Source organism: Poecilia reticulata, chromosome 7, assembly GCF_904066995.2.
Source record: "Poecilia reticulata chromosome 7, P_reticulata-male-v2, whole genome shotgun sequence".
Classification (NCBI taxonomy): Eukaryota; Metazoa; Chordata; class Actinopteri; order Cyprinodontiformes; family Poeciliidae; genus Poecilia; species Poecilia reticulata.
The window spans coordinates 18,881,748-18,898,102 of record NC_088836.1 but is presented as its reverse complement, the minus strand read 5'-3'; the positions used below and the strand labels follow the sequence as shown (position 1 = coordinate 18,898,102).

Here is a 16,355-nt window from a genome sequence, read left to right as displayed (position 1 = left end):
GGCTTAGCTCTCGTTTCTGCTGTGATGCCAACAACCCAAAAACACAGAAATGAGGATTAGCTGTTTATATTCAATGTGCCTTTTAAAAACTTTTTTTTTTTTTTATTATCCAGTGGAAAGACATACTTTATTACCAATGGTGTTTATATCGGTGTACATTTATCAAGGAATGAAGTAAATATTTGGATTGTAAGTCAGTTTATTTGAACAGGATGGGGCAGTACAGCCTAACTTTGTAACTGATCGGCACACTGTTGTATTATACTGTATATTGACGTTTGAACACAGCACATAGCATAGCTAACAAGAAACTGATCAGGAGCCAGCCAACTCATAAGACATGTAGAACAGAGAATGATGTTGCCTGATAGGAGTCACGCTACATTTACAGTATATCATCTTGCCATATGGCGACTGCTTTGCATTCACTTGGCATCGACTTATACACAGTCAGAACAATTAGTGCAATGTACTAAGACTCCAACAAAAAGACAGCATATTAAAATAGAAATTTTACACACAAAAGCAGGAAGATGGAGTTCTTTACCATAGGAAAGAGATTTTGGCAAATAAATTTTGGTTAATATGACGACGCTTTCCTTCGTAACAAAAGGAAAACGATTTACAGCAAAGTTGATACCAAAAAGAGAGAACAGAGGATGTTTAATGGATGCAGCAGAGCAGAGTTGGCTTCATCTTACTTCTTTCGTCACAACTTGCATGAACGGAGAGATAACGCATTAGTGGAGCTCAACAGAGAAAACAAGTGAACATTCCCTCAAACCTGACAGAAAAAACAAACAGCTGTCGGAGCACTTTTACGACAGGGCTGTGTCAGGCTTTGTGCTGTATTTAAATGCTATGAATTTCATTTGGATTATGTGTCGCAGAGAAGCAACACTATAACCGTCTTTCTGTTGACATGTAACCTAACAATTTCCTTTTCTGACCATATAACAATTCCACTAGTGAAGTTGATTTTCAGTCCAATCATGCAAGGTAAACAATGACAAGAAAAACAACCCTTCAGAAAATTTACGTTCTACGAAAGTCAAACCCTGATATGAGAGTGTGTGCTTGAATTTTGTCAGCAGCTGGTTTGTGCCCTGTGTGCAGAGAGCTGTAACTCTGAACGCAGCTCGGGATTAGTTTCACAAAGACGAATATCTGAATTTTGCAACCTGAAGCTATGGAGTTCTGCAATTCCTTAAACAGAGAACAGTTTTTTTTTTTTTTTCACGACGCAGTCCTGAGCACAGCCCTGCACTGTCCGAACAGATAAAAAAAATAAAAGTAACACCGTTCTCCAAACCATGATCATTCTTGTTATTTTTGTAATACCAACACCTTCCTTATAGCAGACATATTTGTGCCCAACTGTCTGCAAACATTGAGTTACATTTTTATTTTACTTCCTTCCCCCGCATTAATAAAGTTATGCTTTGGTTAGTCCTTGCGCATATATAGATGGGTTGTGGGCCCACAGGAGTGTGCATCATCCTGGTCATTAACTGACCCTCTTCTAGACATTCTGCATTTCCTTGCCAATCTTGTAGCTTAAGATCTTATTCCAGTCGATCTTGGTGCGTGTGACAGGCAGCTGGCGACGCAGGGCCTTGAATGTCGTGTCAGACATGGTGTGGTAGTTTTCAATGATTGCAGTCTTGGGGCAACAAAACAGGTACCAATATTAAAATGTTTTTTTATGAACAATCGCAATGTGTGTAGGGTCAGGTATATAAAAATATCTGATACGTACCTGGTATTCGTTTTCTGCAGACCTAATTATGTCAATAAATTCCTTCGCAGTTTGGCTTTCACTCTGCAAGATGAAACACAAAATCATCCTTTTGTATTCTAACACTGCAGCTGAGTAAGTCATCTTAAACTGTTTGCAAATTATAGCAGAGATCATACAGAACTGTCACTTACAGTCACAGGTACTGAGTTTTCAACCTCCTTATGGCTGACCAGCTGGACGTTCCCATCTTCATAATAATGCACCTGAACAAAGACATAATGCTTTATTAGGATGTTTAAATACTAGCCCATAACCTCCACAAAACTCCTGTTAAAGCTCTCATATCTTTGAAACGCATCAACATCATTATCATTGAAATATAAGACATTTTACTAATGAAAGAAAAATAAACCTTTCGTGGTTTACACAACTTTTATGAAACTTTTCTGTCAAAACACCAGGACTCCCCAGTACTTCCCAGATCATAAGGAATGGGGAGAGTAACTCTATTCCACACAGCTTTACACAGTTGGTAACTACTCTATCATTAAACAGCTTCACTCTCAGGTTTTTCAAGGAGAACTACAGGAAAAACCTGCCTTCAAAAAGAAACCCATGGATTTACAACGGTTGAATCTTAGAATTAACAGGACTAAACAGGCGTCAGCTTTGCACAATCAGTAGCTATGTGTTGCAGTACTTATTCCCTCATACCACGCTGACCCCAGGATCCACAGCCTTTCAAGTTTAATCAAAAGTCTGCAGAACAGTGGGCCCTGCAGAACCGGGCTGGCGACCAGTGGATCTTAGTTCCTTCTGAGGGGTGAATTATCCCAACTCTGGCACATTATATGGAATTATCAAAGATTTTTAGTTAGGGGCATCCAATGTAGTTTTTCTGAGAATTTTGCTATACAATTTCGTAAGAGTCTTTAGCTAAACAATCCACAAAAAAAAAGTGGACAGGAGATTCGATTTATTGTTTCCATGATCAGAGTGAAATTTAGCTCAATATCCTTAAAAATATTGGTAAAGTCCTGCGTGAAGCAGAAAAAGCAAGTGTCTACAATTATTACAACATGAAATGGACGAGACAAAAATGTTGCACGTCTACTTTGAATGATTTATGTAGTCCTGATCTGAAATTAGATTCCCTCACTGACCTGGATTTTCAAAACTCCAACCACATGAGCTGTGGACTGACCCAGAGTCAGCTTCCATTCTGACCTGCAGCGACCATTCCTTTGTAGGAAAAAGCAGAGCAGGCATTACTTTGCAGGCAACACAAGGCTACATGGTAGTTACTTTATTAAAACATTTGGATGTGATATTAAATATTTATTTTAAGAAAGAGAACTGTACCAGAAGTTTTTGGGTTGAAACTGATGTCCCTCGATGCAGGCTATAATCGTCTGCTGACCATCAACTGTTTTCTCATACACCTGCAGCATACAGATATTATAAGTAAACGATGTTCAATTTTATGCAGCCCAAGGCTCTAGTGCAACATACCGTGCAGAATCCTGAAAGGTAGTGCTCTTTGACATAGACACTAAGGGCAGTATCACAAGCATCCCTCCAGCTTCTCAGAGCCCCCTCTCCGTCGTACGGCTGAACGTCGCTGACCTCTTTCCTCAAGTGATCGAAGCGAAACGATAAACGGTTACGAGGATCCAAGAAACGTCCCTGACCCAAGTCACCATGCTCTGTGATCAGGACCTAAGAAAAAAACAGTAAATCGACAAGAATACTGAAGAATTGCCCAGTATTAACCTTTTCTATCATTTAGTTTTCTGAACAAAGCGTACCGGTTCTTCATATCCCTCGATTTTGGCAGGAGTAAACTGATCCATGTTGTACTGGGCAAATGACCTGGGAAAAAAAAGTGTTTGAACAAAAACAAAGCCGACATTAAAAAAAGTCAAAATAATTAAAGAACAGGCTTTGCACAGACTTAAAGACAACACATTTGAAGATGTTCACACTTTCAAATTGACTAAATGATTGAATGATTATTTGCATTTCTGATGAAGGTCAGATGTTACTTACTGTGACGCCCCCTCTCTGAGGAGGTTGTCATTATTGAGAAGAAGCCGAACATCTAGAGAGACCAAGAGAAACCATTAAGTGCTTTCTAGAGGGCAAACAATTTAAAAAATGTACAATAAAAACTCATTACTAGATTCTATAATGATTACTACATCATCATTTTACTGTAAAAGCTTTTAGCAAGAGAAGTCCTTCAATCTGGACCTGCACATTGGCCTTCACATCGAGGCATTTTCTGACTCATCAGTACTGGGTTACTAAACTGCTATTAAACGACAAATGCACCTGTGTACGGAAATTCTTTTTTGTTCAAAATTAAACACTATTACTTATGAATTATTTACAAGTATCCTATTAAATAGGACCTTTATTTCTTGATAAAGTGTTTATTAATTTAGTAATTATTGGTAAATAACAGCATCATCTGTGAATAAAACGGCTTCCATAGCTGTATGGTGTAATTTGAGGCACATTGATAAATAGTCAATTTTACTGGAGTCAGATCATTGCCAATAAAGATTTGTTTTACTTAAAACATTCAGGACGTGCCAACTTCTTACCATTGAAGACCTCATTGAACTCTCCAGGTGGAGCATGAGTCACAAAGTTGGCCGCTATGCGGACCTGAAATAAAATAAATTAATTCATACAATTATTATATATTTGAGAATAAATAACCATGGTTAAAAAAATAATAAATACACTAGTCCAGACAAGCTCAGATTTCATGACATACAGTGAAAAAAACTGCACAAAATCGATCCTGGAATAATAATAAACTACTGCAGTATTCAAACCCCAAACACATTATTATTGAGATTTTTTTTCTACTGTGCTGAATAAACTCTTTCCACTGTTGAACTCATGAAAGCATTGATAAAAGTGTCACTACAATATTTAATTTGAAGAATAGCACAAGCTAAATCTATTATTTAAAAGTCAACAGTTTTACAGTGACCATACGTTATACAGTAATGAACATAACTTTTTGCCTGACTAAAATGGTCAACAATGTAATAAACATATTGAATCAAAAGGGTATTCAATTGCACAGTAACTAACTGAAGAGCAGAAAAATCTCTTAATTTCTGATGTCTATTAGACAAACGACTTTAAAAAAAAAAAGAATTCCAGAGTAAACATTTGTTTAAGTTGTTTATACCTTTGTAAAAACAGTAGCGTCACCTTTACCTCTAACAGCGCAAAGTCAACAGACCTGTGGAGTAGTTTGCTCATATTATCAGAGGAATGTCGCTCAGCTTGCTTCTTTACTGTGTTAAAATCCCGTGTGTCTGTATTCTGACCATATATGTCGATTTACCTTACGTGGCAGAATGGCAGTTCAGACTTGTATTACCTCTTCTATGAACTTTACCAGTCCCTGAGATCATGTAAAGTGAAGTGCCACTGTTGCAGCTCACCCTAAGCTGAACGTATCTATAGTGATGTCAAGCCGAGTGAAGTATTTGAGCTGCAACTGAATCTGTTTGACCCAGAAATCCACAGCAAAAGTAACGTTAGCTGCTAATGTTAGCTGACTGTTTTTTTTTTTTATGAGGGGGAACTTACTCAACCCATTTTGAAAAAAAAAAAACAATATCGTGGAAACCACAATAAAGTTTGAGGAAGTACGAGTTACTGCTTCAGTAAAAGTCATGTCATGTTACTAGAACAGGGCGTCGGACAGGTTAACCACCCTCAATAACACTTGATACCGCGGCTAGCCAAGCTTCTCTAGCATGGGCTGGTTAGCTAATGATAGCTTTAACACAAGTTTACAATTTCAATAAGTTTTCGGACTCTGACATTAAATTTCCAGCCTGCGATATTTAATGCATAAAAACCTAATAACTTATTCGACAATACAAGTAAGATAAATAAACAGAAAACAAAGAATTAGCGTTCAAACCTTCTCTTCATCTGACAGCGGCTCCTCAAAGTCAGCCATCTTGGCTTCCTGTAATATAACCCCACCTACCCCAGCTGACTGACAGGTTCACTGCAGCGGCAACCATCGATTACCTACAGAAAAGGCCTTTCCAATATTTAAATTTCGTTTAAACAAATGCGTATGCATCTTTGTCTATAACTTTATAAGCAGGGTGGAGCAACTTTTTAAACGGTAAATGAAAACTAGATAGACATCAAGCGGTAGCTATGTTTCTTGTCTTCTTTCCTGTTCGACAAAATAAGAGACATTCGATATGCCATGTTACATCTTCCTAGTTTGCCTTTTAGATTCATTTTTATATTACGATATAAAATCATAATATGTTAGAAACATTTTATAAAAAGAAATTTAAGGGGACAAAACCTCATAGTTTTAGGCAAGGTTTCTGCTACATTTGCGCTGGAGAGTAAAGGATGCGCGAGTGCGTTCGCCGTATTGTGAGTGGTAAATTCGTCTTAGAAGTTAATATTTGCTTGAAAAAAAGGGAATTTCCGAACAAATGAATAGGTTGTTGTTTACTAGTTCTGTCATTAGTATAAATATCCATTAATCGTTTTTACATAGATTATTTTCATAGAAGCATTAGGGATTATTTAGATAAAAATGAACAATTAAGTGTGCTTGAATTATCTAACCTATCTCTCTGTGATAATATGCCTACTTGATTTAATTTTACTTATAAAAATGAACTCAGTTCCCATGTTTTGTTTAGTCAAAAAGCTACAACAGAGGAGACACTTTAATTTTGTTATTCAAATGAATTGTATAAGAATAGCGATGATAAGCATTCATATTATTATCAGAAGTGGTTGACCATATTTAAGTTAGGGTTGACAACGAAAACTGACACTATTGTGGTTTAAATCACCACAGTTAATGCTATTTGTCAACATATTGGAAATATGTATTGAATACACACATTTATGCTTCAGTAACAGAACACACAACGAATGATCTAATTTATATTGGCATAAATATCCTGCACTGCTTTCAGGCCTAAAATAACGAAACATGCCACTCACAATATGGCGAAGGGGTTGACGTACGGTATTCACCCTTATCCAGCGTCTATCCTTTTACGGCAAAGTAAAGCGCTCCCTCCATTGTGGAGTAAATTGGACTGTATTTAGCGACGCGTACGGTTCCTGCCATGGAGTCACAGGTATGGTTGTTAGAAATTGTCCAGCAATCCTAAATGTTTATTAAGCGTGCATGGCAGATGTTGCATAGATTTAACCTTAGAGCTATCTAGAGTACATTGAGTTTCAATATTATCAGATGTAGTCAGTGTAAGTCAAGCTAGCGAACAGATGTAGGGTTCGTAGTTTTCTTTCACTTCCATCAGGAAGTTCCTGGTCATATGGCTCGAACTCCTAAATCTCTCTAGAATAATCCACACTGCCTTGATTACTTACCTTAATGCAAGGCTGTTGCTTGAGGCAACAAATCGGGGAAATACTACATATGCTGACTTTTGTTTTAATTGCTAAACAGTGTTAAACGTCACCAACTTTTCGTGGATGGCTAGCGACCTAGCCTGGAAATGAATAGGACATTGTTCGCAGTCAAACATTTGTTTTCACTAAGGCGCAGTTGTTCTTCTCTGCGCTCCCAGGTGACAACCAACCCGGAGGAAATTGCCAAACTCTACAGAGAGCTCAGCCTCTTTCCCTCTTTAAGCAGAGCAGACGTGGGACCTGTTATCACCTCTCAGTATGGAGGCAAATACAGCAACATATACACAGGTACAACTGACGTCTGTCACATCAAACATATTTCCGTTTCTATTAGATTCGTATAATTTCTGAATTCATGTCTGTAGAGTGGAGCCAGCGTGATCTGGAGAGAAATGAGAACGTCAAATTCTGCAGACAATACATTGTCTTCCATGATGATAAGTCGGTGGTCTACTCTGGTACTTCTGGAAACTGTACTGAAGTCAAAGGAGAGTATGTAAAGTGTTATTTTATCTTGAGTAGACATACTATCTAATTTGAGTCATAATCCAGGAAAACTCAACTGTATCTCCTCATTTGTTTCTCACCTCAGACTTCTAAGTAAGGACTCTCCCTCCGGTGAAATGAAGGCAGTTGTCAGAGAATGCACGGTCAAAGGAGAGGAGAAGCAGTTTCTGGAGGTGTGTGGCTCTCTGGTCCTGTTCAGATGTGGGTGATTTAGATAAAAGCAGTCCTTGGTAATCACAACCATTCACGTTTGGCATTAAAACCCATCCATAATGATTGGATTTCAGTTAATGTGCAAACAAACATGTTGCCATATCACTTTAGAGGGCTTTCAGTTGAGCACAGGTTTTTTTGTGCACATTGCACTGTCCAAAAGTAAGAAAATATGTAACGCTCAGCTATAGGTAAGGGTTGCTTTCTGACTGAAGCAGGATGGGACATTTTATAGCACAGTTGCAGCAGCAGGTACAATAAACTCCCAAACTAACTAAAAGAAAAACACTGCAAAGAAAAGTCACTCATCTGTACTGTGTCCAATAATCCTTTCTTTGCAAAATGTCCTCAGTTGCTATTTATTTAACCCACAAAGGGGTTAAATAAAGGGAACTACACTTATTGTCCCTTTATTTAAGGGAACTACACTTATTGTCCTTGTTCCGTTTCACTTTATTTCTAAAGTATGCAATTTATCTCTGTCTGAATAATATTTACTCAGTGTTTTTTAATACAGATGTATTAAATGTTTATGTTTCATTTTAGATCTGGAGTAAAAACATCAAGGTGAAGAGCATCAACCTAACAGCTTTAAAGAAACATGGCAAAGTCTATGAGGATGGTAAATCATGTTCAGAGAAAAAAAAACCCTGCTTTTTACCTGCAGTTTGTTTGGCAGTTTGCTGTAACATCTGGATTTTTTATTTTATTTTTAATTTTTTCGCACATTCCCAGAGCAGTTTGGCAGCTTGGTTTGGTCGCACTCTGAAACGCACCTCTTGTATGTTGCTGAAAAAAAGAGGCCTGAGACTAAATCCTTCTTCCAGGTAAGATGTAGATGGAAAAAAAATTTAAACAGATTTTTTTATTTATTTTTTATGCAAATAACTACTACAAGGCTTTACACATATACGTTGCTTTACACAGTCAGGAACATCAAACAGCGGCTTCTTTGGTCTTTAAAGTTTTATTTTATTTCCAAGAAAGGTTGAAGTTCATGTCCCGAACAAGTCATGTAAATAATTCACACTTTAAGGGCACACACCAACAAGATTACCACTGGCAGAGGTTAGCAACACTATTACCCAATCAGAAAATCGCGGCAAACTGGTTCACTCTTTCATAATGACTGAACCTGAGTTATTTTCCATTGTTTCTCAAAAAACAACATTCCTTGTCTGCATCTATTGTTCTGTGACCGAGGCAGCAGTGATGCGTGTTTTCTTTCCTTTATGAGATACTCATGATGAGAGATTTCAGATTGAGGGGCTAACAACCTGCCGCTGCATTTCTCATTTCGTCTTTACAGACAGAGTTGCCAGAGTTGTCCTCCATAGAAGATGAGGAGGAGACCATGAGGGTGGAGAAAAAAGACACGGTTAAAGTGAATTCACCAGATTGTAGTCAAAAATTGAATTAATCCTGTTGCATTTCACAGCACCAAGTGCTACATTGTAGTCGTTGTGTGAATTTCATCCTGCAGGGGGAGCAGTTTGTCTACTATGAGGACTGGGGAGAGGCCTTAGTTGGCAAGAGCTGTCCAGTGCTGTGTGTTTTGGACATAGAGGGGGACAATGTGTCTGTTTTGGAAGGAGTACCCGACAGCATCTCACCTGGACAGGTTGGCACTGCACTGCAGTGAATCCATCTTTGCATGAATGTTTGTGTGCCTTTAATGTGGTAATACATTTTTTTGGATTTTAATCAACTGTTTTCATCTCTCCAGGCATTTTGGGCCCCAGGTGACACAGGTGTGGTGTTTATAGGCTGGTGGCACGAGCCTTTCAGACTAGGCCTGAAGTACTGCCCCAATCGGAGGTGCTTATCGAATATAGTACCAGCACACAGCAGCTGGATTATTAAATTAAAATTGAGTTTAGTTGCAATTGAGTTCAAACGAATGCACCCGTTTTAGTATTTCTGTTGTCGCTTTCAGGTCTTCTTTGTTTTATGTGGATTTGACGGGTGGGAAATGTGGTAAGCATGAATTGTTTGTATAACATTTGTTATCAATTCAACACCGTTAACATAAGGTGTGATGGAGCTGTAAAGCCTCACTTCCTGATTGGTCTTTCGCATAAATTGTTGCTTCCTGTTGACTATAGTAACATCTTTTAAGTGCATCTAAAGTGTTGGCAGCACATATGTGCAGTAGTGGAAGGAATTTCTGAAAAGTCGCTAAAACAGATGCATGTTATTAAATCATACATTTTTATTTATTTATTTCGCCTTCTCATTTTATGCATAGAAACTAGATGAGTGAACCTAGAAACATGTACTTGTTTTTGAGTTTTTTAACTCAAGAATAAGATTACGTCGCAGGATGCATGCTTTAATGCATAAATGCATATATTCCTGTAACTCCTTAATTTTCTGTTGTAATCACAGCTACTATGGCTAACGAAAAACATGCAGCACATCTGACTTCTTTTACATGTCAAATTTCTTAAAAAATATAAATCAGCAGGTCGTGCCTCAGATAATGTCCAGCTACTACTGGGCATTATGCGCACTATGAAGCAACTGCGCTAATATTTACATTGTGAATACACGCTCATGGAAAACATTCCGTCTGTCATCTTAGTTCAATTTAGCATTGACATAGCTGCATGAAGTTGTTGACGTATATGTTTATTTGTTGTCCGCAACAGAGCAGCTTTCGTCGGACACCAGTGCGGTGTATTCCCCAAGGCTGAGCCCGGATCAGTGCCGAATTATTTATCTAGAATGTTCTGTATATGGGCCACACATGCAGTGCTCCAAGCTTTGTATGGTAAGAAAAAATTGGAGCCTTTTTTTTACGTTTATTTTCCAGTTTTCTAATTGGAAAGAGTGTATTTTAGTTTGTGAATTTTCTTTGCCATATTCTTTTTTTGCAGTACGACTGGTACACTAAGAAGACCTCAGTGGTTGTGGATATCGTTGGACGACCAAGAGAAGGTAAGTGGGAACATGAAAACATACATTTTACTTATAAGTATGTAGTAAGAGTGTAAAAAAATTACCTCATTGGCTTTTTATGACTTTACAGATGGCTTCACTGGCATCTACAGCAGTGAGTTGTCACCAAAGTGTTGGTCAGCTGACAGTCAGCGGGTTGTTGTTGCTTGTCCTCAGCGCAGCCGAAAGGTATGTGTAGTTTTTACTTGTCATGTTCAGGGCGGTTAAAAAAAATGTAAATGTTTTTTCCTTTTTTCCTCTCTTTGTGCTTTAGGATCTCTTGGTGGTGGACACGAGCACAGGAAGCATCACCTCTCTGACTTCAAGTTAGTCTCTAACTGTACTGCGTTCAATGTGATTCAGTGTTGACAGTTTCACACCGATTTATTGCAGTACGTTTGTCACAGTTACTGATTTTATTGTTGTATATTTATGCCAATGCTTGGCTGTAGAGTCTGGAATTGGTAACTGGTGTCTTCTGAACATCGAGCGAGATCTGATGGTGGTCAGCTGCTCCTCTCCTAACTGCCCTCCAAATCTGGTAGGATGTGTGTCTTTGCTAAGAAAATTGTGATTTTCTTAATTATTCCATGCAAATGTCCCATTGGATTAATGGGGAGTTCTCAAAACTTATTAAAGGAACTTTATGTAACGCTGCAGATTTTCTCTCTTACACCCATGTGCTTTTTTTTTTTGTTGTTGTTGTTGTTTAGAGGGTGGGCTTCCTTCCAGGAAAGGATTCCCAAGAGGAAGTGGTCTGGGTTACTTTGGAAGAGTCTCAGACTTTACCAGATATTGACTGGCAGATCAAGACTTTCACTCCCTCAGAAGGACTAGACAACCGTCAATATCGTAAGATAACTCTTTGGAATATTTACAAAGTAATATTTATTAAGAACTGTAACTTTATTGTTGCCCGTTCTAGTTTTATAATATGAACTGACAATTTTTTTTTCCATTTTTGTTTCAGTTATTAAACTTTACAATGAAACTACTAAAAATTGTCTTATTTTCAAACTATATGTGGTTTAATAGGCAACTGTCCTGTAAAACATATCAGGCAGTGTTTTGGTGCCACTAAGGTTGCTGCTTATTTTTATTTTTAAGGAGACTGTTTTCATAAAACTAACATATGACATAAAGTCTGACTTTCTTGTACAAGTTGTATTTATTAGAATGGTGGAGAAAATTAAAAAAAAGTATTTTATTCTCAGCTTTTTGATAATTTACTCCATTGAATTTTTTAAAAATGCCTTTCGTCTAATTTGATTAATTCACCGCTAAAAATAACTGCATTCTTGTGTTATTTCCACAGTAGCAATAAAGCAAATTGGTAATTCTTTGCTGTTAATGCCATGAAGCAGTGTACTTAACTAATTAACTAATATATAGCAAAAAATGTAGAAAATTCTCTTATTCCAAGAGTTTTTTTTTGTTTTGTTTGTTTTTAACAGTTTGGGTTCTGAAATGTTGAAATGTTCTTGGGTGGGTAGTAGAAGTCATACCTACACAATATTCAATGTTTAACAACGGCATCCATACTTGTAATGAAATATTGTTTATTAACCACAGTGCAGTTTTTGTTTGTGAAAGATCAAATGCATAGAAAATATTGCTAATATGCTTGCAAACAACACAGTAGTATAACTATTTGTTAACTATTCTAAGCTTTGCTACTTGTACTAATTCATGCTGCTAACATGTTTTACTGTATTTCAGCGGGCATTGGCTATGAAGCTGTGCTGATGAAACCAAAAGAAGTGAAGGAAGGAGTGAAACTACCTCTGATTGTCCTCCCTCATGGTTCGTAACTCGGATAGATGGATGGAAAAAAAAAAAGTCATTTTCCAAAAGAGCTTACATTATGAAGTAATAAAACCTAGGCTATTAATCCCTACTGGGTTTATTTTTAGGCTCTCTTCAGTCAAGAGCTTCTACTGATCAGATTGACATTGCAGACAGTAGTTGCTATGACAATGGTGCTCCTTGTGGCAAAGTGTTACCTCATTTGACTGAAAACAAGCTCAGTAGTTGTGACAGAGATACACCTCTGTTTAGTTTAATTACACATTTTACAGTGTTTTAGTTGTGCATCTGTTGCCATGGCCACCGGTTTCTAATTGATCATGTGAGGCCTGTTTCACTGTTGATCTGTTTCTCATCAGGAGGTCCTCACTCTGTGATTGTAGCTGAATGGCTTCTGTCTACCTCTGTGCTCTGCAGGATGGGTTTTGGTGTATTACTGGGTAAGTTAGGTTACAAATGTTGAGTGCAGCTTCATTAGATACCTGTTGAAGCATAAGAAACTATGACGCTTTAAACATAGCACTCGGCCTTTGGGGTTACTTTGAACTCGGTTTTCAGAGAATACAAGGATTGCTTCCTGTTTTGTGGCCACTGATACTGGTTCAGTTGGTGAGAGCCACTCATTGGCTCATTTTTATACATTTTTATCGCTTCATTTATGCTTTTTCTTATGGAAGACTGTACAAGAACCTTCTTTATATAAACTTTTCTGGAAATGCCTTTCAGTTCAACGTTTTTTTCCACAGCTCTTAACATTAAGTGTTTATGTGTCCTTTCTGTGAGCATTTCTACAACATAATAACACTATAGATTACTTCAGGTGCTTACTTTAGGTTGAGGGTAAATTGCCTTTTTAAAGAAAACTTACAGGTTCTTAGGAGTAGGAATGCCTTTGAAGTCTGCTTCTACTTTGATTATTTAATTGGTGGAGGAAATGGTAAAGGTCGTGTGTGGAAAACATTCTCAGATAACAGTATCGGTCTCTCTGGAAAGCAGAAGTTGCATTTGCAGTTCTAGAGCACATAAACCCAAAGACCTAATTGAAAAAAAATCATACCTGTTACCAATATGAACTGGTAATAGGTCTATATCTTTGAAAAAATCTCTGTGATATTTGTTGTACGAAGCAGCCAGTATGAGTTTTCTCATACACAAGAACACAAGAAAGATTCGCAAAATCGTCATTGTTCAAAAGAAAAAAATCGTCATTGTTCAAAAGAAAAAAAAAAAGTATTTCTCAGGTAACTTTATTTCAAATCCTCAAAGAGTACAGTTGTTGCATAAATAAATCTAAGAAATCTTCGTTGAAATTTAGCATGCATTTATCTACATAGAAATATAGCTAAACATTACCAGGGATGTTGGTGCTTGTGGGATTGCTTCTGAATGTGCGTTTTCTGTTTTTAGTAAACTATCGTGGCTCTCTTGGTTTTGGCCAGGACAGCGTCCTCTCACTGCTGGGCAATGTGGGTTCCCAGGATGTCATGGATGTTCAGGTAAGAACATAGCCAGCACCATTTGAGGACCTAATAAACCCAAAAAATAAGCCTGCTGCTGGTAAAGTTCAAGTCCTCTCATTTTCCCAATGTCCATTTTCACAGTGAATTTATTTTTAAATACTCTCTCTACTGAACTGGAATTACTCTAAATTACTTTGTTTTGATGTATAACAAAAATTCTAATACATTTCAATAAGGTTTTACATTTTTTTGTGCACAATTGGATTAATTTCTAAGCAAACAGAAATGAGCCTTAAATGCATCTTTAGCTCCTGCTGAAAACAAATTAATTTCAGTATTGCCTTTGGTAATCTGTTAGTGTTTGTACTCTATTGTTCTCTATATATAATGACTGAGTAACTATAGATGTAAAACATGGCTCATAGCAACAGAGCTCTTTTTAGATGTTCTTGTTTTGTTCTCCCTGGATCACTCTCTCTGGGATTTACAGATTGTCTTTTACAGAGTCTGTCATTTGTGTTTTACTTCCTCCAGGCTGCTGTTGAAAGTGTCCTAGACGCTGAGTTTGACAGGGAGAAAGTGGCCATTTCTGGGGGCTCCCATGGGGGGTTTCTAGCCTGCCATCTAATTGGCCAATACCCAGGGTTCTACAAGGCCTGTGTGGCTCGCAATCCTGTCGTCAATTTGGCCTCCATGATTGGCAGCACGGATATCCCGGATTGGTGGGTCTAGTTGTAAAACATCCCAACACTCTTGTCTGTATTTCGGTGATTCCTGTGGTGAGAGTCTTGAGCAATTACAAAACTGTGGTGTTTTATAATTGGTTTATGTAGACGTGAATTAAATGTTGACTTTTTTTGCAGGTGTGTCATTGAGGCTGGATACGATTACAGTCCAGATTGCCTCCCTAATCCTGCCGTTTATGAACAGATGTTGAACAAGTCCCCTATCAAATACGTCCCTCAGGTACATTTATGTAAATCTGTCTTTACTGCTTTTTGTTGTAGTGATCTCATGCAAGTTATAATCTCGTTAAGGTTCGGACCCCAGTGCTGTTGACTTTAGGGGAAGATGACAAGCGTGTCCCTAACAAGCAAGGAATTGAATACTACAAAGCTCTGAAAGCAAAGCAGATCCCTGTTCGGTAAGCACTGACCAGGCGCCTCATGCGTAACAGACTGTGTAGCTTACGCATTAAAAGTTGCCATAGTGACATAAGTGCGGTGCGAAAAAAAAGTTCAGTTCTCTAAAAGCTTTCACACACACGTGACTGCGGACCTTCTCTTCAGACATCCCTATTTCCGTCACGTGAGCTTCCCTGTCCCTGCCCATAAATGCATGTGTAATTTTGTATAAGTAGCCGGAAGACTCCAGTTACATGTCCCAATGACAACTGCCCGTGTTTCCCAATGCTCACTTCACGAAACAAATAACAGCATAACTTTTCAGCCTAATTTAAAAAACAGACAGCATGCCAGATAGTTCTTTGGAAGGCCTATTTCTAATGATGCATATTTTGAACCAAGCCATCGTACCACTGCATTTGTTGGGCACATCACGTACATGTTGTACATTTACAGAATGGAAATGCTTTCTATTCACAAAGGCACGCTGAGTTACAGGGTGGTGCCCTTATAGCAATATGAATGCAGTCAATGTGCTTTGCTTTTTGTTCATCAATGCTCTAACATATGTTTGCACAGGTTACTGTGGTACCCTGGAAACAACCACTCTCTTTCCAAGGTGGATGCAGAATCAGATGGTTTCATGAACATCGCTTTGTGGATAATTCAACACTTAGGTCTGTGATGGTGACATAACGAAGATGGCTGTAATGTGCAAAAAGACTAAAGGACATTAGTTTGTGTATGCAAACTTATTTTTGTTATAAGGCCCAATCAAAAGCCAAAACATTGACAACTGATCTACAGCTAGAATACACTACAACTGTGCGTAACCCATAATGTACCTGTGGGTATTGTTGTTAATTTTGAGTATTGCATAAGAGGATGACAAACAATTAAAAAAAAAATTATATCACACTTGATTAAAAATATTTGACTTAATGGAAACATTTTATTAATACTGACTTGATTTTTTTTTCTTCTGTAATTTGAATCAAAAAACCAAAAGGGCTTTTAATTATTTCGACTTTCTCTGTGATTACATGAAAAGAATGACATTTATAATCAGTCTCTTTTTTTAGAGATTTTTTTTTTTAGTTAAATCTC

General features: G+C 37.7%; 2 protein-coding genes across 4 annotated transcripts; one reads left to right on the top strand and one right to left on the bottom strand.

Moving 5' to 3' along the window:
- Window positions 1-181: 181 nt before the first annotated feature.
- On the bottom strand, window positions 182-5,860 carry capza1b (capping actin protein of muscle Z-line subunit alpha 1b). Its single transcript, XM_008413843.3, has 10 exons — window positions 5,700-5,860; window positions 4,351-4,414; window positions 3,791-3,842; window positions 3,550-3,613; window positions 3,254-3,460; window positions 3,104-3,183; window positions 2,905-2,983; window positions 1,933-2,004; window positions 1,760-1,822; window positions 182-1,663 (listed from the first exon to the last, which is right to left on the bottom strand). Exons 1-10 carry the CDS (start codon window positions 5,736-5,738, stop codon window positions 1,523-1,525), a joined length of 861 nt encoding a protein of 286 aa, XP_008412065.1. The 5' UTR covers window positions 5,739-5,860; the 3' UTR covers window positions 182-1,522.
- Window positions 5,861-6,766: 906 nt separating this feature from the next.
- Window positions 6,767-16,300, top strand: LOC103467450 (acylamino-acid-releasing enzyme-like). Of its 3 annotated transcripts, XM_017305566.2 has the most exons (23): window positions 6,767-6,903; window positions 7,357-7,486; window positions 7,564-7,690; window positions 7,791-7,878; window positions 8,465-8,540; window positions 8,654-8,745; window positions 9,228-9,302; window positions 9,402-9,539; window positions 9,645-9,736; window positions 9,855-9,895; window positions 10,570-10,691; window positions 10,798-10,858; window positions 10,950-11,047; window positions 11,133-11,184; window positions 11,305-11,399; window positions 11,572-11,710; window positions 12,578-12,661; window positions 13,024-13,104; window positions 14,072-14,160; window positions 14,659-14,846; window positions 14,988-15,090; window positions 15,162-15,268; window positions 15,828-16,298. In XM_017305566.2, the coding sequence occupies exons 1-23, from the start codon at window positions 6,892-6,894 to the stop codon at window positions 15,931-15,933; spliced, it is 2,196 nt and encodes a 731-aa protein (XP_017161055.1). In that variant the 5' UTR covers window positions 6,767-6,891; the 3' UTR covers window positions 15,934-16,298. The 3 variants fall into 3 exon arrangements, with proteins under 3 accessions (XP_017161055.1, XP_017161054.1, XP_008412063.1); XM_017305565.2 differs by lacking the exon at window positions 6,767-6,903 and having other exon boundaries at window positions 7,060-7,486; window positions 15,828-16,300; XM_008413841.3 differs by lacking the exon at window positions 6,767-6,903 and having other exon boundaries at window positions 7,062-7,486; window positions 11,311-11,399; window positions 15,828-16,299.
- The last annotated feature ends 55 nt before the right edge of the window (window positions 16,301-16,355 follow it).